Raw genomic sequence first — 20,845 nt, forward strand, 5'->3', positions numbered from 1 at the left:
CCGTACGCCAAGATGGTGCGGTGCGGCTTTCCGTACGGGCAAAGCAGAGAAAGGGGGCGCCCATGACAGTGTGTGCGTGCGCGCGCCGGCTTCTTGTGTTGAGACAGAGCCTGCCCCTTTCTCTCAATCTGTCTCTCTCTCTCGCGCGCGCGCGCGGCGGCCGTTGTTGACGGAGAAACGAAATGTTTCTGCCGCCAGTTTCACCGGTCTTCCGGTGACGCTGGGCTTTTGTGGGGGGAAGAAGAAGAATGGAGGCGGCGGAGGATGAAGGGAGCAGCAATGGCGCCGGTTGTGGTTCCCTCAGAGGCGTCCAGGCCCCGGCGGCGGAGCGGGAGCGACGAGTGCGCGCCCTGAGCGCCTCTTTGAGGAGCTGCCTCGGGCCTTACGAGCCGGCGTTGAGCGGCCTGCAGGCCACGCTCGTGTGGGAAAAGCCGGCCAGAAGCGCCTTGGCATGGGCAGGAGCCCACGCAGCCTTCGGGTGAGATACCTGGGCGAGGCGGGGGCGCTGTGTAGGCCCTCCGCCTGCTATCCCTCCCTTCCTCCCTTCGTTTTGCATTGTACTCTGAGATGCACAGATGGAGCATCCCTTATCTGAAATCCTCCCAAATGGGTATCTTGAGAAAGTTGACAGCTTTGCTTTCTGGGTGGTAAAATTATTGTGTAAAAAGTATATAATATGAATCATAAATGTATTTTGGGTTTCGACTCAGGAAACCCATTTCCAAGACATTTATTTATATGCATTGTGGCAAATGCAGGTTACCAACAAGATGGGTTCTGTAGCTTTGTTCCTAAGTTGCTTTTGTGTGTAACCCAGTTCTACTAGTCCTTTCCACCTAATGCCAAGGAAGCTGTCCTGACTCTAAACCAGTGCCTGTCATCAGTAATGGAATGGATGAGGGCAAACAAATTGAAACTTAATCCATACAAGACAGAGGCACTCCTAGTCAGTCATAAGGCAAATCAGGGAATAGGAATTCACCTGTGCTGGATGGGGTTACACTCCCCCTGAAGATACAGGTCCGCAGTTTGGGGGTCCTTCTGGACTCGGCCCAGGTGTCAGTGGTGGCTAGGAGGGCCTTTGTGCAATTAAAACTTGAGCACCAACTGCGCACGTTCCTTGAGAAGACAGATCTGGGCACGATGGTCCATGCCATAGTTACATCCCGTCTAGATTACTGTAATGTGCCCTGTGTGGGGCTTCCTCTGAAACGTCAGCTCGTCCAAAGAGCTGCAGCCAGGTTGCTCACTGGGATTGGATACAGGGAGCAGACAGCCCCCATGTTGCAGCAGCTCCACTGGCTGCCAGTCTGTTTCCAGGCACAATTCAAAGTGCTGGTAATGACCTTTAAAGCTGTAGACCAATAGTTCTCAACCTGTGGGTCCCCAGATGTTTTGGCCTGCAACTCCCAGAAATCCCAACAGCTGGTAAACTGGCTGGGATTTCTGGGAGTTGTAGGCCAAAACATCTGGGGGCCCACAGTTTGAAATCCACTGCACTGGACGATTCAGGTCCAGGCTATTTGGCCGACTGCATCCCCTTGTACAAAACTGCCCAGGCCCTGAGATCTTCAGAAGAGGCCCTTCTCTCAGTCCCACCTTCATCTCAACTTCAATTGGTGGGAACAGAGAGAGCGGGCCTTCCTTCTTGGTGGCTGCCCCTCAACTCTGGAACTCCCTTCCCTGGGAAGCCAGAATGGCTCCCTTCCTGCTGTCCTTCAGGTGGCAGGTTAAAGCCTTCTTATTCAGGAAGGCTTTTAAATAAGGTTTTAAAGATCGTCAGGGGCTTCTGTGATTTTATATGCTTTTAATCATGTCTCATACTTGATATTTGAATATTTGTACATTTTGTATTACAGTGCTTTTAGTTGTGAGCCGCTTTGAGTCTCCATATAGATAAACATAAGTCAGAATAGGTACTTTTTTAAAAAGTGTAACTCCAGCCACTTATTATTATTATTACTACTACTACTATTGGGGTGTTGTGTGGTTTCCAGGCTGTATGGTTGTGTTCTATCAGCAGAAATAGCAAGAGAAAATGCTGTTAGAACATGGCCATACAGCCTGGAAACGACACAACACCCCAGTGATTCTGACCGTAAAAGCATATGGCAATGTATGATTGTTATTATTATTAAAAGACCCTTCTAATATTTCCTTTCTAAAATAGTGTATTTATTGTATTTTAATTCTGTTTTTACTACATTGTTACTATTTAATTGGAGTAGTGTGTGTTTTCCTGGCTGTATGACTGTGTTCTAGCAGCATTTTCTCCTGACGTTTCACCTGCATCTGTGGCTGATGTCTTCAGAGGATCTGGTGATGGTAAAGCAAGTGTAGTATATATACCTGTGGAACATTAGGAGAAAAAACTGCTAGAACACAGCCATACAGCCTGGAAACCACACAACACCCAAGTGATTCTGGCTGTGAAAGCCTAGAACAATATATTATTATTATTTGTTTTATTGATTTACTTTGTTTTATACCCTACCCTCTCTCCCTCATTGAGGGACTCATAGCGACTATCACTCAGCGACATTTCGATGCCGTTCAAACCTAGGACAATACAAACGCAAAATACATATAAATCAAACACAGACATTTTTAACACATCTTTTATTATTATTATTATTATTATTATTACTATTATTATTAGTGTTTGATAGCTTAGAGATGGATTTGCAATCCTGTTCGGAAGATTGCGCCTCACTTTCTCTCCCTGTGACAATTGGATTTTGAAGAAATTGGGTTGTCGTGGAAACCAATTGTTGAAAAAGCTTCAGTGGAGATACCTTTTATCCCATAATAACTCTTACAGGAGTGAATTTCCCTTCCTAGGGTAGATCTCACTTCCTGTTTTCTCACCCCCATTTGTAACTAGGAATCAAGTGTAATTTGTAACTTGAGGACTGCCTGTATATGTATTTCTAACACTAAAATCCAAAATGCATACTTCAGATCCTAAGCAGTTTGGGTAGAGGTTCCAAATAATCAGTGTGGAAGGAGGTACGGCTAGATGGCCCTTGTGGTCTCTTCCAACTCTGTGATTCTACAGGATGTTTCAAAAAAGATGGGCCTGATTTGACGTTGCAATATCCCTGCAACCACAAACTGCCCTGATAAATCAAGACCTTACTACTTGAAAGAATAGGGCACAGTTTCAAAGGATTGCTGGTAGATGCTTCTCCTAGTACGCAAGCAGGCCCTAGCCTCAGTCATTCACCAGATGTCAATCCCCCACCATAAGGCCTAAGAACATTTTCTCCATTTTTGAGTTATTTTTTAAGATTTATTTCCAGCCCAGAATTGTTAGTAAAACTTGACAACTTGAAAATTCATTAAACCTCTGAAGGTGCCAGCCACAGATGCAGGTGTAACGTCAGGTGAAAATCGTGCTAGAACACGGGCATAGAGCCTGGAAACAACACAACACTCCATTCATTAAACCATTTGTAACTTTTTGTGTAATTGTAACATGTTGCCATCATGAAGTATACTGCTTTGAAACTGGGTCCATTATTTTTGGAATACCCAGTATGATTCTAATTCTGGTTCAGGAGAAAAACAAGCAGGCATCTTACATGAAGTGGGATTTTTTTGGGGGGGGTGGGTGGGTTCTGGTGTCCTTTCCTATGAGAGTTTTCAATTATATGACCCACTTCCCAGCCCACAGATTCTCAGCCCCACAAGAATTGTGAGCACACAAGTGCTGGTCCTCTCTGCTCCCATACTTTTGTTTCAGATTGAAATGGGAACCAGGTGGACTTTCCTCACTGTGCAGAAAACTACTCTTTTTGTGTTCATGTCTCATTTGGAGGTCCAGGCAGTGTGTCTCTTCAAAGTGAGCAAAAACTAGATTTCACCTCACTTTCTGTCCCTGTGATAAGTTAGATTCCCAGTGTCTGTAAATGAGATTTGATCTTAGTCACTATTTTGCTGGTTAGAAAATTTGTGTACACTTTGAACAAAGAGAAGAGGAGCCAGTCACAGCCATTGCCCAGTTCTGTTGTGTAAGAGGGATTGTTGTGGGGCAAGCTGGAGCAGGCTGAGTTTACAGAGTTCAGTGTGGTGACTAATGAGGGCTGGTGATGAGCCTGCTGACCATGTGGGCTCTTGAGGGCTTGATAGTGCTGCTCGGATGCTGTAAAATGTTCAGTGCCTCAGAGAATCCAGCATTGAGAAGCAAAAATTAGTTTAATGCAGGAATTCCCACATGATGCGCTTGGCATTCAGGTGGCCTTTGTGGAATCCCTGTCTGTTTCTTGCAGAAGTGATTCTCATTGCCATGCTTAGTAAAATGACCAGGATAATCTCCAACCAGGATCTGTCTCTGTTCTGTCAACAGTCTGTGCTTTGAAACAAGTATGAATACCTCCTTAGCTCCTTGTCCCAGTCTCCACTGCACAGAGTAGTAGATCCCACTTCAAGAATTTTTGTGTCATAGCAAAATACTTTGTCAGATAACTAAATTTTATGCAACAATGGGAAGTGTGCTGTTCAGCTCCAATACAGGCCTTGGATAGCATAGGAGAGGGTTAGCACTCCTGTGGTGTTTGTTTTGCTGTCTGTTACCCTTTCAGAAGATTCCACCTCACTTTCTACCCCTGTGATAATTAGATTTTGAGAAAAAATTGTCTTGTTGTGGAAAAAGGGATTACTAATAAAGCTTCAGCTGAGACACATTTTCTCCATGATAACTTTTTCAGGAGTAAATTTCCCTTCCTGGGTAGATTTCTCTCACTTCTTGTTGTCTCACCCCCAAATTCTCTGTCCCTTATGGCAGTGACAAATGATCAGCCACTGCCAGAAGGGACAGAGAGTTAATCTATGCTGACGATCGTGTCATCACCGCCCAAGCAGGGAGCTTTGAAATAGCTGAACAGAAACTCTCTGAAACGTTAAGTGCTTTTGATGTCTATTACAGGAAAAAACAGCTTATTCCTAATCCATCTAAAACACAGACATGTGCTTTTCAACTTAAGAACAAACAAGCATCTCGAGCTTAGAGGATTACCTGGGAAGGAATCCCACTGGAGCATTTCAGCAAACCAAAATTATTGGGAGTTACCTTGATATCATGCAAAATGTGGGTGCTAGAAACAATCTGTATATAAAAATGTAATGTGCGTTTTATTACGGAGTAAACAACAAAACCACTGAACCAAATCACACCAAATTTGGCCACAAAAGACATAGTCATCCAAAATATATCTTTCAAACAAAAAACCCTAGAAAAATAAAGCCCAAATTAGAGGAAGAGGAAGAACTGTTTTTTCCCCTTGCTGCCAGTTAGAAGGGTAGGCTCTGCCCACTTTGTCTCCTAGCAACCCACTCAGCCAGAATGGCGCCCAGGGCCTCTTCACTCAGGCCTCTTCCACACTGTCTATAAAATACAGATTATCTGATTTGAACTGGGTTATATGGCAGTGTAGAATCAAGACCCTACCACACACCTATATAACCCAGAATATAAGGCAGGATAATGGACAATATCTGCTTTGAACTGGATTATCTTGAGTCCACACTGCCATATAATCCAGTTCAGTGTGGATTTTATACAGTTGTGTAGAAGGGGCCTCATATAATCCAGTTCTAAGCAGATAATATAAGATTATAAATATAATATCTAAAATTACTGTGGTATAATAATACAAAACAATATAATCTCTAAAATCAGGACAGTAAATAAAGAGCAACAGTCTGAAAACAGGGGAATCCCAGAAAGAAAACAACCAGGGCCAGCTAACACCTCCCAACAAAGGATTTCCCCAGGCAGGAAGCAGCCAGGCTTTGAAACTGCAAGGCAATTAAATGCTAATCAATGTGACTAATTGCAGCATTCATACTTGCTGCACTGAGACTATTCATTGCTATTCAACCTGGCCAACCAAGAATTCCACAAGGTAGAAAGCGGCCAGGCTTCCAACCAGCAAGGCTATTCAGTGCTGTTCAGCCTGGTCAACCCTAGGTGGAAAACCCTCAGGTTTTGAAGCCATGAGGCTACTCTGTCCCATTCAACCAACCCAAGAAAGGATGCCCCTATATAGAAAGTGGCCAGGCTTTGAAGCAGCGAGGCTATTCACTGCAAATCAAATTGGCCAAAAAACCATTCCTCTAGAACTCAAGTACCCAGCCTTCCAAGCAGCAAGCCTATTCCATTGTATTCCAGCTCACCAAACAAGGATTCACATAAGAAGAAAACGGCCAGGCGTTGAGGCTGCAAGGCTATTCATTGCTATTTCACCTTGTCAACAAATGATTCTCATAAGCCACAGCAACACGTGGCCGGGCACAGCTAGTATCATACGAAAGCTGACTGGCACAGCCTGGGGATTACAACCAGAGACAGTCATGGAAGCTGGACAGCTTTGGTTGCCTGGCATGATAGCTTTATGGTCTGTGCTATAAAATTAACTAGTTTCCCCATATATGTGATTTTCATTAAATGAATGTCACTATCTCTCTCCAATTGTTGTGGATTCAGCGGATCCCCAACAATAAAGGATTGTATGTGGCTAATCAGCGAGGAGAAAGCACACAGGTCCTATTCAGTTTGGGAACAAGAAAGTCTTCAGATCTTCTCACAAAAGCAAAAAGATCCTCTGAGCTCATGTGTCATTTGGTAACCCATTGTTGAATGGTTCTGCCTCTCACTGGATTAACCAGTTTCTTGGCATGGGTTGTGTGGCTGAGTATGTCTCTTGATAAATTGAATAGAGTGCCAGCCCTTCAGTAGTGCTGAGCTTGTCAGAGTTATGAATTCTTCAGAATCTCTACTCATTGATGTTGTGACAAAACATTGAGTGTTCCACAGTTGTGTGTTTCAATTTGAAAAGGTGCTTCAACCTGTTAGCATTTTTGACAGAAAAATTGATTAGAGAAAGCCATAACTTTATTGTCAGTTGTACATCATTATAAATAGTAGTTCAACCAACATTATGGCACAGTGGAAGTTTATAATGTAGTGGAAAGCAACTACTGGCTTGAATAATATGTGGACACGAGTGAAAAGATAACCACTGGTTTATAATGAGTCTTAGAATTTATGTAACAAAAGTGTAGTTGAAAAATGTGATAATTGAGGGCATCCTAGACTCATGCTGTGTTTACATTGACTGTAACTGCTGTTCCTTCTACTTTTCTGTGGGCCCTTTGCTCTGAAATACTAAATTATTCAAAGCTTTTGGCTGTTGCCAGCATTTGTGTTCCAGTTACTATAGAGAAAATAGGACTCTAGGTTTCAGGAGGGATGGTGAAATGTATCAAGTTAACCTATTTCTGATTTTTTGTTTTTCTCAAGCTTATCCCATCCCATTTTAGAAGTGCAAATTTATCCTAGTATTTGCAATTGTGTGCACAATTTTGCTTAATATATGCATTTTATAAGCAGTTTTCTTAAATGTAATACATTTTAATGTTATTCCTTTTAATACACACATTTCTGTGCTCTTGTATTTCTATCTATATGCATTTTGTATGCATTTTTGAAAAACTGAATTGCAAAACTCAGAAGTATAATTGCCAAAGCATAAGTGCATCAGGTCTTGGCTCAAAACGTGTGAATTCTGTCTGTTATATCTAATTTCTCCCATCGTCTCAGTTCCCACATGATAAAATCATAGAGTTGGAAGGGATCAATAGGACCCCTAATCCAAGGCTACCCAGAGTGGTGGCTCGAGGACCAGTGGTGATCCTCAAGCCATTGATTATTGACCCCTAGTGAATTTCCAGGGGGGAAAAAATAATTATAGCCAATGAGCACACATACAGTATGGCGCCAGGCACTGACCCTGGGAAAAAGTAGTTGCTGTTCTCCCACATTAGATACCTTAAGAAGCACTGACCTAAGCTAAGATAATACTCATGCTGCTACAGAGATGTTGAGTGGCCCTAGCGATTAAGAAATTTACTTTATTTGGTTAAACAAATGTTGTAGATGGCCATGCTGTTCTGTATGACTGACTCCAAAATAATAATATAGTACCCGTTTTAGAACAAACTAAAAGGCCACCAAAATGTGAATGCTTTTCTAGTCCATATTAAATACTGAGCATTTAAAAATCTGGTATACAGTGCAGCCTTCTTAAACATGGACCAGATATTCATGGTTTCACTTATCCATACTCCAAAATATCTCCACCTGACCTCGAGAAGTATTTGTAGGCCTCTTTAGGTGCTATTCTGTAATATGATTCTTGCCTAGGTATAATGAAAATACATGCTTTGCTATTGGCTACTGTTTCAAGTATCCACAGGGGGTCTTGAAATGTATCCCCTGCAGACACAGGGTCGTACTGTAGGTTTCATTAGGCAAGATTTAAAAAAATATGCCACACAGGGATGCAAAGTGCAAACTTACCATGCCCCTTCTTTCTGTAAATTCGTGCCTTTAAATAGTAAGAACATTTTGTAATAGATTGCTAGCAATAATAGGAGGTCCCTGTTAAAATGCCAAGAATTTTGAAAACTGGATTGGGTAAACAGTTGTCAGGGTAAATTGATTTGGTGTGTGTTTTGAAAGAGAAAGAAAACAGATAATTCAGAGACGCTTGGGATATAATCACTAGCCTTCTCGTGCTGATCATAAGACCATTTTTAAGTATCCTGGGTTTCTGCTTTACCATGTCCCCAGATGAACTGTTTTTCATGTATTGCAGTCCTGGAAGAAATAACCCTGTACTGATTAGATTTATTTTCCTTTCAGGTTTTTTGCTCTGACATCGCTGCACCTGATATTTTTGGTTGCATTTACCCTGATCCTTATAGTATGCTTAGATCAGTGGAAAAATAAAATCTGGCCTGAAATAAAAGGTAAGTTCTGCCTTTTCCATGTTCTCTGAATTTTGGCTTAGGCTCCCTCTTTCTGTAACAATTGGGTCCAAGAATACTAGGCTTCCTTATTCAAAACAGTTAATGGAAATAAACAGGAATCTAATGAGTTTGTTCTCTGTCGATAAAGGCTTGGAAGATAGAAATATGGATGTTTTGATTTTATTTTTGTCTTCTGGGTCTAAAATTGCAGTCTGTGTCAGTATTCAACACTAAATGTTGCAAAAGCGGCATTTGGAGGAAAGATTTGTCTGCATTTAATACGTTAGTGGATTGAAGATTTGAGTCATGAATATTTGCATTTATAGAATCATTGTTTTTTATTGATCATGTGATCAAAACCATTGCATAATTGCTTACAGAGATGGTTGCTGGGAGAAATCATTTAGAATATAGGGCTTATCTACACTAACCATATGATGTTGCTTGAAGCTAGCTTCAAACTACAGTGGCTAGAAAGCACATGCTGCCAAAGTGTGCTGCAATACAGGTTAAAGCATTTAAAGCACATCAAGGAAAAATGGGGAAAAGTCCCTGAATGAGGATCATCAAGTACCAAATATAAACCACATTACATGGTGAAATTGGCTCAACAGAATGCAAAGTACCTTGTAGACACCCAACTGCTCTGAGTGCTTTGTAAAATTTGAATGCTGGGATGGGGGCTACTGAAGAATGTCCCAAGGGCATTACTGAGCAACAGGGGGCCAGTTGACCTCCTGCCTCCACTACTGTCACTTTCCCTTTTTGTTTTCTCCTCCGGTAAACCCTGTATTCACTAGTGTCTATCAAGTCGAAGATACTGCGGATTGGATTCTGGAACCAGTTTAAGACCACCTTCCATAATTAATGTAATCATTTTCATGGCCTTAAATCTGTCCCAGAAATATCAATCTAATCATTCATACAGCGAAACAGTTTTCTGCCAAACCGGTTCTGAACTAAGCTAAGTGATCAATGTAGAAAAATCTATATTACTGGTTTGTGATCAAGAAAGATGTATTCCTGACAGATGGAGAAAGCATTAGCAGGATTGTCATAGTAGCCATACAAATAATTTGCCATAGTTTAAGAAAATCTGAAATCTGGCCATTATAGACTCTGAATAAGATTTTTTACTCTTGAATTTAGTGGTAAAATCTTTATCTCCAGTTAGACAGTTAAAGATTCAAATGTTCCCATGGGCACAACTGGGCAGCATGATATGTTGCCCAGTTGTTCCCATGGAAGTATTGGACATGGTTGCCTTGTTATGGCCTCTGGACTTGGCATTCTAGCTTGTATTTTCCTGACAATCTGGGGATATAAGAACACACTGTAACTTTTGATTCTTCCATTACTGAAGAGAGACAAAACAGAGGGCTAGATTCAGACATCAAAGTGAACAAACCTTGGATGAAAAATCCCTGATTTATTTAGTCACATGGGCATGCGTACATTGGTACCCTGGCTTACGGCATTTAAATGCAACTGTTGCCTGCCAACCTAATCTTCCACACAGGATTATTGTAAGAATCAGATACTTCTGCGCAGTCCTCCGGAACATTCTAGAGCATTCAAATGCAACATTTTGGTGGAAGCCCCGCCCACTCTTCCCATATACTATATAAGCTCGTGGGCGGGGCTACGCCTCAGTTCTTCTTTTGCTCCGCGACAACAGAAGGAACACTCTCTAACATCTTTCTAACATTTTTAATGGCTACTGGCGACGGACTGAACTTTGACTAATCACTTACCTCCTTAATTCGGATTTCCATTGACTGGCTATAATATGGCGTAATATTACTGAAAGGCCTGCTGTTGACAGGGAATATATATGCCTTCAAAATAAGTTAAACTAAAAAGTTAAGCCTGAAGTTAAATTTGTAAAAATGGGATCACTGTTTGGAACAAAGCACTGTGCTCACTTTTTTTCCACTTGGTATATGATTCATAAGTCATCTTCATGTTTTAATTATGCTGCTAAATGTTTGACAGCATTTTCCTTACATCTTTCTTTGATATGTTTCTCGTGTTCTAGTAGCAAGACCCGATGAAGTAGATAATGAAAGGTATGAAAAACATTTCCATATTATCTGTACCTGTGTGTCTTTGCTGTGATATTTGTTCTTACTTCAAACATAGCAATTACTCCTTTGCAAAACCAGGATTGAATTATTTACATCTTGTTTCTTAATCACTATTGCTCCTCTGTCTCTCTCTGCACTTGTAACCAAGTCTGCCTTTCTGTTCTTCTTTGCAAGTAAGGCTACTACATAGAAAGTCCTAAAATAAAATATTGTTAGGAGTGAGCTCAGTGTTATGCAAAATTGGGGCATTTCAGTTTTTTTAAGTGAAGTCATTTAATGCAGCTCAAATCCTCCTTGTCTTTTAAAAAATTCTCATTGTCAATGAGTAAGGATGGTTTATCTGTATTTAGACTGGCCACAACCTGTGAAAACTTCTTCAGCTCATCTCTATTTAAAATAATTGAGAGGGATCTCATTTACTCGTGGGGGAAGTACTGTCAGCCCTCTACATCCATAGATTCAACCATCTACATCTTAATATTCAAATATACAAACATTCCACTGGCAGTGATTAAACAAGTAGCACAGAGACTAGCGCAGGCATGAGCAAACTTTGGGCCTCCAGGTAGTCTGGATTTCAACCCCCACAATTCCTAACAGCCGGAAAGCTGGCTTGGATTTCTGGGAGGGCTGAGGTTTGCCCATGCCTGGACTAGAATTATGATGGTAAATGGCTTAAAGCATTGGTTCTGCTGGAGTGCTTGGTGGCTTTCAGTATCATTTACATTGGTATCCTTCTGAACTGCCTCTCTGGCATGGGACAAAGCACTGTTTGACAGTGGTGGCAGTCTTACTAGAAGCAGTGGGTTCAGAAGGTGGAGATTTGATATTCCATTTTAATTCCATGTCTGTCAGTTTTGTCTCCCACATGTTGAAAACCTATATGTAACTGATAGATGTTATCTGGCATTTTGGATACCAAACCATGCATCTCTCCTCCTACTTAATTCAAAGGAAACTGTATTGCTGCTACACCATTGTCTGATGTTGATAATTGACAGGATGAGGGCAAACAAATTTAAGATTAATCTGGAGATATGATCCTGGTCAATCCAAAGACAGATCAGGGAATACATGGTGTTATGCTTCCCTTGAAATCTGAAGTTCATCGCCTGAGCTCTCTCTTGGACCTAAGCCTAAACCTGTAGCAGTAGCCAGAATTGCATTTACATTAACAAAACTGTTGTGGCAGCTGTGCTCATTCAGATGTCAAATCTTCCAATAGTGACACATTTGATTTTATTCCATGTAGACTTCTATAATACACATGAAATAAAGCTGCTTTCGGAAACTGTTTGGAAATTGCAATAGGTGTGAAATTCTGGGACCAGGCTTTCCTATTGAAATATTGGCTATCAGTTTGTTTCTGGGAACAATTCAAAGTGCTGGTTATAACCTGTAAAGCCCAATACCACTTTGGTTCAGACTGTCTGAAAGACTATGTCTTCTTCCATAAGCCTGCCTGAGTTTAAACATCTTCAGCAGAGGGCTTTCTTTTGGGCTACATCTGCACTGTAGAATTCATGCAGTTTGCCACTAGTGTAATGGCCATGGCCCAATGCTATGAAATGAGAGTTGTAAGGTCAAAGAGTGCTGCTGCCTCTCCTAACTCTGCAATGAAATAGTATGCAAACGAGTATTTTCTTTTTTAACAGACTTTGGGTTAAGCCATCTACTCTGATTAAACAAGTATGAATTCAAAATGCAGACGCAAGGTGCTAGGTACCTTCCTGCTTGTATTGTCCATATGAGAGGAAGGCAAAGGGGTGCAATAAATAAGAGGCCTGGTTTCAGTATCTTCTTCTGCCGTGGACATAACCAGAACAAATGGAGTACTAAGTCAGCATTCTGTTCTTATCTGTACAACATAAATATGAGCATGCTTTGTGGAGATGAAATTACAATGAGATGCAAGAAGGCCCATTTTAGACACTGAATATTGTATTTGTTTGTTAATAATGTAGTATCAAAATTTTTTAAAATGTATTTGTTGTCCTTCCAGCTGGGGCTATGTCCACCCCCGACTGCTGAGTGTGCCTGAACTATGTCACTATTTGGCAGAAGGATGGGTCACAGGAGACAGCTTTATGAGAAACCTCTTGGATTTCAAAAGGCAAAACCCGGGCAAGGTGAATAGCAGCAGAATGGAAACTAAATATTTCTTTGTGTACACAAAGCTATACTTTCTATGCTGTATGGAGTGAAACTGGAGGATTGAGAAACAAATACAAAGGGAAAATAGAGATCAGGGAATGGAATACAAAGACGTACAGAAATTGCTGCAACCTTTTTATTTGATTGAGCTTTTTCAGCCTGTTTCTACCCATACTTACGTTCTAGATATTTTGCTCTGATTCTGTCAGTGTTATCTAGGGCAGACCGAGGAATTGAGCTGTTGTTGTACTGAACCTGCCAGCATTTCTTCCCTCTGGAAGCTGTAGGGCCATACAATTCCCATCCCCTGATCTAGGAGTTAAAGAACTGCTGGCCATGGCTGTCCCCCTCTTAACAAGGCTTCTCAATCAGAATCTGTTCATTTTGTCCCTTCCTAAATAGCTTGCTAGCAGCAAACTGTCTATATAGCTTTGAATTATAGAGACCAGTTTGCCCATCTCATAATTCAGTAGAAATTGACTCTCTTGTATTTTGTTTCTCCAGTTCTGTCTTCTAGCTTGTGGTGTCCTCACATTCCTGGCTGTCTTGGGCCAATACATTCCTGGCGTCTGTCTTGCCTATATAACAAGTAAGTATCTGTGAGTCTGGAGGAGAAGTAGGCACTGGAAAGGCCAAGTCATTTGTAGTGAGCGTGCCTGAGTTTTAAGATTGCCAAGCAGGGATGTTTTCTCTCCGTCGCTTTACTGTTGCCAACATGTTTGATGAAGACTTGGAGTAGGGCCTTTTTGGTGGCTGCTCCCTAGTTGTAGAATTGTCTCCCACAGCAATTTAGGCTGCCACTTTCTCTGCTCTTCTTCTGCCAGGACCTTTATATGTAGAAAGGTTATGGCAATAAAATAATTGCTGCCTTAAGAGCAGTATATCCTACATTTTAATCACATTTGTTATATTTTAAATCCTTTCAAACTGTTTTAAATCTGTGCTTTTTAATAAATATTGTTTGTAGCTGTACTCTGTGTGAGCTATCTTGAATCCTATTTGGAGAGAAGAGCAGTTATTATGCTAAGCCTAGATCTGATAGCTAGGTTGAACAAGAACATATCCAACTTGCTTTTGTTGCATAATAAAATGTGAGTGTTCTTCTTGAGTATTAAACATATGATCATCCCTCTCTACTAGTGCTTTTGTTCCTGCTATGGCCACTTGCTATGTACCATCACTTGGGACAGCGGGTCTACACCAAACTAGAGCCAGCCCTGCAGCGGTTGGACTTCAGTGTTCGTGGTTACATGATGTCCAGACAAAAGGAAAGGCAATGTGAGTTGTTTGCAGTGCTGGTATTGTCCCCAGTTCTTGCAGGAAGGACTGATTTCCCCTCCATATTAGATTCTTGTTAATCTCTTCTAGTTGTTAGCCTGAGTAACTGGGCACTGTAATGGTTTGAATAAGATTGCTAAATGCACTGATGGCTAGTTCAGAATGCTCCTCTCACCCGAACAGCACTTTATTTAAAATAAACTCTTACAGCAGTTACGGAGTATAACTAGTAACATAGAATCATCGATTTGTTGTCAGCAGTCTGCTTTCAAAAACCTTTAGTATTAAATCTTAGTAATTTATCTCTCAGTACTAACTGCTTTCATGAACCTTCTCTGTGAACATGCCACCCCTCCCCCCCTCCCCAATTCATAACTGCTACTCTGGGCTCTATTTCACTGCAGCACGACATCAGGTGTTGAGCCATCATCTTACTAGTGCTGATGGGAGTGATAGTGAAGAAGAGCTTGCTGCGTTCTGTCCCAAGGTAAATATAGCACACTGTCAGTAAGAGAAAAGAGTACTGCTGAGATGGGGGGGGGGGGGGATGGGTAACCTGTGACTTTCTACTTGCATCTTCCCGATTTGCAGGATATATTACCTCATAGTGGCTATATTATTGATTTGAATAAGATTGTTTATATTGTGTAATTAGATTTGGTTTGTAAGACTTGCATCTCAGAGTCTTGACATTATCATTTTAAGTCCCACATGGCACATTTTGGGAGTAGTGGACCACCTCAGATAAATTGCAATAAAAGGTGTAATTTTTTAAAATGTCTTTGTCAATATATCTAACCAACATTGGAAAAGGCCACCACAATTGGGTTTTGTCTCTTGAACTTAGAAAGGACTACATAATTTGACTCTGGTTGGTCTAATTCACTTGGAAGTCAAATTAAACTTGGTTAAATATATCTTAACTCATTAGTCTTTTATTTGGCAACCTCCAAAGGAGTTGTGTGTTACAGCAAAAACAAAATATTCCAGTATAGTATATTACAGTCAGAACAATGTGTACATATAGTTGCAAATGAAGGTAAAGGATGGATTTCAATTTGATGAGACATGAAATAAGAGTCCACAAAAGGTTATGCTTTCTTTAAAGTGCCACAAATCTCAGTGGCCATAATAGCTGGAGGAATCTAGTTATTGTAGTCCAAAAAGTCACTTCTCCAAGTTTTAATTAATACATAAGGACATGTTTTCGATATGGGCAATACCCCCTTAGTACTGTCCTCAAAATGCATGACAAAAATATCAAGAATAGCTGTACATTTTAAAAATGTTAGAGACAATTATTATATGACTTTTCTTAGTATTTTGGTGTGTTTCTCCGTTAAACGGTTTGAGATAGTAGATTCAATATGGCTGGAGAAGAAAATATAGTCAATGGTGGAATTTATATATACTGTCAAATGATAATCTCTGGAAATTTTTGACACAATTCATTGTTCTTTATGGTGCCACAGGACACTTGTTTTGCTTTTGCTACAAAACAGTTGACTCCTCTGCTTCTGGACATTATTACATTAGATACAAGTACAGTCAAGAGGGGTTAAATCATCTTTATATCGGCATAAGTAAAAATTCTCATATCCTTAGTTTTCTTTCACACTTTCATGCAGGGAAAATGCAAAATGACAAAGGGAATTTTCCTTAAATTTTTATGGTATTGAGTCAGCCATTGTTTTCTTGCTTAATTATACATAGTGGCTAAGTATTCTTCCTACTGCTATTTTAACTTTTAAAAAAAGCATCACACCTTTTTGTAGCAGTATATGCCACCATGTTCCTTGGGGCTGAACCAAAATGCCCAGAACCAGTAGATTTTGTGAATTTTAGCAGTGTAAAATAGTCAATTGCAAAATCTATTATGCTACCTGAAAGCAATAGAAAATGTTTTTACAGTTTTGTGTGGGATGGGGTCAAAGCCTCTTTACAAAGGAGGCAAATATGACCCATCATTGGTTTTCTGTGTATATGCCTGCATAATGATAATAGCCATGTTAAGACCTTTTTAACTATTTTCCTCTAAGCTGGATGACGCCATAGTTGCCAAAGAGCTAGCCATAACTGACTCTGAGCACTCTGACGCAGAAGTATCCTATACTGAGAATGGGACTTTTAATCTGTCACGAGGACAAACCCCATTGACAGAGGGTTCTGAAGGTAAGGACATCAGTTACTGCAGTTGGCAAAGGACAGGCAGAATGCCGTCGCTATTAAATAACACAAAACATTTAAATTGATCTGTTACTTGCCACATCAATATCCATTAGAATAAATATGCAGGATATAAATACTTAAATATTTGCAAATAAACAAAGCCAACTATGTAGTGTAAAACATGGAAGTGACATAATCTTGCCCTTAAAAGTATGCAGATTGCATTGAATGAAGCAGATGGCAACTATGATGGGAAAAATGGTTATTAATGTCAGCTGAATGATAGGTGGCCTTATTGCCCTAAAGGGCTTCTATTCTATACTAAATCCTGTTAAGGACTTCTTGATGATAGAACAGTAAAGGCACCTGCCTCGGAGATGACTTTTAAATGCATTTGCACTACAAGAATTCAGGGAAATGTACTAGTTGGTTCTTGTTTTCTTTAGTAGAGAATCCTCCTTTTTCTTGTTTAAAGGAATCATTTCTATCAGATATTTGCATATAGATTTCAGTTACTTTTGCTGCTAGTAAATATACCTGGATTATGGCAAGAAACAGTATAGCTTAAATGAAAGTGTTTCATATTATTTAAATGAACTGAGACCAGCTTGATGGCTAGTGCAGAGGCCACATCATGGTTTTAACTACTACATTACCTTTCTGTCTATAGACTTTGATGGCCATAGTGACCCTGAGGAATCCTTTGCCAGAGATCTTCCCGATTTCCCTTCCATCAATCCTGATGTGACTGGCATTGATGATGAAGATGACACCAGTATTGGCATTCCAAGCCTTGCCCCCCGTACACGGGGCCAGGAAGAACTTCGTCTTTCTCGTGAGCAGCAGGAAGTAGCCTCACAGCTGCTCTTGGGTGAGGTGCCATTGATGCAAAACCTCAAAGATGACTTAGCTGGCTTCGTAACCAGGGGGATGATCCAGCTGGCTTTGTCAGGAACCTCCCAGTCAGGTTCAACTCATGGAAGCAGACGGCGACAAAGTGCCAAGGCTTTCCTCCGGACATCCAGCTCAGAGCTGGACACAGATGCTGAAGGGGATGACTTTGAACTATTGGATCAGTCAGAGCTGAATCAGATGGATTCTTCCAGTTCCCGTGGCAAATAAACAATAATCTTCGCTTGACTTTTGCACTTGTTCTGTATCATGAAGCATAAAGGGAAGAATCTTGTGCATGAATAGGGTTAGCATCCCACTCCTAGCTGTATAGCCTGGCTGGGAAAATTTGGAAGATTATGAATTGGAAAACAAACTCCTTCTGGGCAGAATCAGAAGAGATTGGTTACTAAGCCTGCCATGTCCAGTACCTCTCTAGTTTACTGTGTGTTGCACCCCAAAGCCACATGTCTTCTTCCATGGTTATCCCATGTAAAACGGATTTTGAAGACTAGACTCAAGTGCAACAAAAACCAGCCATTAGGATTCCTTAATTTAAAGGTTAAGCAGAGGATACATTGCAAAATCTCTTGAGCCATGGATGTAACTTATACTCAGCTGTTGATAGAGGTTTTATGTCCTCGGATCTCATCTAATTTACTTTAGTGTAGTAGACCCTGACATCCCTGAGATATTGGAAACTACCGCTATCTCCAATAAATATGTTCACTTAATGACCCCAACATAATTCCTCTTAAAAATCTGGAGCTGTAATGAGGCTCTTGTCATGCAGCATAATGGCAATAATATTTTCATGGGTTAGAATCCCACTTACACACATATTTCACTATTTTCTGTTTGACAGAAGATTTCAGTACTGAAATATCCTCCATCCAAGATCTGTGAAACTTCAGGTAGGAGCAATATGAAAGAATTGATCCCTTGTCATCCTCCAGCAATCTCAAAAATAGAGGAGCCATAAACGTATTTCCTCAATAATATTTCCTTGGTCTCTGAACTGGGGTGTGTGAACTTATTAGCATTCCTCATAGCAAGGAACCTGACAGCCAGACTTGTTCAGCTATTGGCGACTTCATTTTTTGATCTATGAATACTGAGTGCTCTCAGATGACTGGGTGTTTTTTCAAGAAAGCCTGCAATATTGTCCCAGAAGAAAACCTTGGAAATAGAAGTGAGAACAGTGCTGTATATTGGGGGTTGGGAGATTTGTAGCCTTTGCACCACCGTTTTGATTATTTGAAGATTGAAATAATGGCCTGATGAACAATAGGAAGATACCCATGATTATATCTTGGTAGCACAGTCTTCAATGGTATAAAGATGGTGCTGTGTTCCTCAAGAATAAAAAACATCACAAATGACGTGGATGCGACAGCGTTTTGGTGCTAGGCCTGTACACAATACGTTTGACATTTGGTTCTTATTAAGTAAAACTAGTGTGATGTTTTAATTGTGTTGCAATGATCTTAACCAACAAATCAGAACTAATGAACAGAGGGCTTCATAGGCTAACTATAGAACAAGTAAAAACTGAGGAGTTTCCATGCTACCATTAGTGAGTTTCTGATCTTGATGCTTCGTATCTTCCTATACAGAACTATATATTGAAATGATTTAGGTTTGTATGCAAAACTGCTCTAAGATTTTAACCTGAAAGAAATTCTATTCAGTACAAGGTCATCCTGGTGGTCCTCTATGAAAAGAAAAAAGATTTAAACAAATGCTATGCTTTTACATTTTTAAGTTTTCTTTAGTTGCCAGCCTTCTATAACTTCTGCAGAGCTGAACCTTTTGAACACCTGCATAACCAGCTAAAGATTTTTATTTTAGGTTCCTGTACTTGCTACTCAACAAATGACATCTTTTAAACTTAGTAGTGGAGAAGTTTACAGATTTTCTCAATTTAGTATTAAAAAGACATTTCTGTTGTTTCTTTACTAAGCAGCAATTTGATGTGGATGCTTTATGCCTAGTAGCACATTTTTGCAGAGAAAACAGAAAAGGGTGGCATGTTATACATTTGAATCAGCTTGGATTTGGTAGCATTTGAGTGGCAATATCATGGTGTCCAACTGCCTTTTTTAGTGTTTACAAATCAGCCAATATTGTGGACGTTTATACTGTAATTTGTCACTTTGCAAAAGTTTTTTAAATAAGATGCTGATAATGTTTGAGGTGGAAACTGATTTTATTTTGTTAGATTTTGTGTTATGTGGATTAGAACAAGAATTTAGTGCAATAAGACAATGAACTATACCTTCTCCATTGTATCAGTAGTGAGACATTATTTTCTTAAGTGTTTCTTCCTTGACTGGTGCAAAATAAAGAATTTGAGAGAAGCTCAGTTTTTCTGGTCACTGTTGTAGACATGTGTACAGCCTTAGCTCACATCCAGTTATGTATGGACATCATCCATTCCAGAGAACCAGCATGGTATAGTGATTTGAGTCTGAGACTAGGTATTTGGGACATCAGGGCTTAAATATCTGTCTACTCACAGAATCTCACTGGGAGACTTTAGGCAAGTCCAGCTTAGCCTTAGAAGAAGGCAATGGCAGCCTGCCATCAAAAAAACTTGCCAAGTTAACCCAATGATAAGATTGTCTTAGGGATGTCATAACTCAGAAATAACGTGAAGGTTCACAACAATACAATAAACCACGATTCATTGCACTCCTTTCTAATAATACCTAAAATAAAACCCATTTTATAGTCAAAGAGGCACACACTGTAATAGAAAAGAAAAGGGCTTTTCTCATCCTTCAATTTACAAATTAAAAAGATGCAGTACACAAGGTAAAGAGAACTGATAAGGGAAAGAAATGTAAGAAAACTAAAGCAACATTTCTGAAAGAAAGTTCATTAACTGGAATTTAGCAGTCCAGAAATAGCTCTGGGTTGTTCACTCAGTTATCCATGCAAACACTCTAATGAAATAACAGTCACATCAGGCTAAACATTTGAGTTCAAAACAACAATCAGTCTTGATGCTTCCACTGTAACCATAGTCAGTATATATAGAAATACAAGTAACTGGGCCTCAACAGTCCAAAACATTACTTATTCCCAAGTCCAGGTGGGTAAGCCGGGATTTTTCATTAAATTAGTTAAAAGCAACAAACGTGCTGTTACAGAGTGGAAATGCATAAACATTTCCTGAGCATATTCCACATCTACTTATTACAAATCATAGTAACTTTGTTGGTAACTGTAAAATTGGATAATAATGAAATTGCAAATTTAAATTGAAAGTACATCATGGGGTGGGGGGGGGGGGGGAATCGGGAGTATGCCTGTTCTCAAAATAATAATTGTATAATTCATGGATGGAATGCCAGCTAGAAGACTATAACTGAACAATGTACAAATGTAAGGGTGAAGCAAGGAAGTCTTTTCCTTATCCTCCTCCTGAAATTCCTCACACCTCTCAC

The 20,845-nt window shown here is 40.2% G+C and overlaps 1 protein-coding gene across 2 annotated transcripts; it reads left to right on the plus strand.

The window, feature by feature from the left end:
- Positions 1-65: 65 nt before the first annotated feature.
- On the plus strand, positions 66-19,753 carry retreg3 (reticulophagy regulator family member 3). 2 transcript variants are annotated; one of them, XM_008113142.3, is made up of 9 exons: positions 66-478; positions 8,708-8,814; positions 10,856-10,883; positions 12,904-13,030; positions 13,560-13,644; positions 14,196-14,333; positions 14,738-14,820; positions 16,373-16,505; positions 17,173-19,753. In XM_008113142.3, exons 1-9 carry the CDS (start codon positions 249-251, stop codon positions 17,622-17,624), a joined length of 1,383 nt encoding a protein of 460 aa, XP_008111349.1. In that variant the 5' UTR covers positions 66-248; the 3' UTR covers positions 17,625-19,753. The 2 variants fall into 2 exon arrangements, with proteins under 2 accessions (XP_008111349.1, XP_003222400.1); XM_003222352.4 differs by having other exon boundaries at positions 68-478; positions 10,853-10,883.
- The last annotated feature ends 1,092 nt before the right edge of the window (positions 19,754-20,845 follow it).

The sequence above is a fragment of the Anolis carolinensis genome, chromosome 6 (genome assembly GCF_035594765.1).
Source record: "Anolis carolinensis isolate JA03-04 chromosome 6, rAnoCar3.1.pri, whole genome shotgun sequence".
NCBI classification, from domain to species: domain Eukaryota; kingdom Metazoa; phylum Chordata; class Lepidosauria; order Squamata; family Dactyloidae; genus Anolis; species Anolis carolinensis.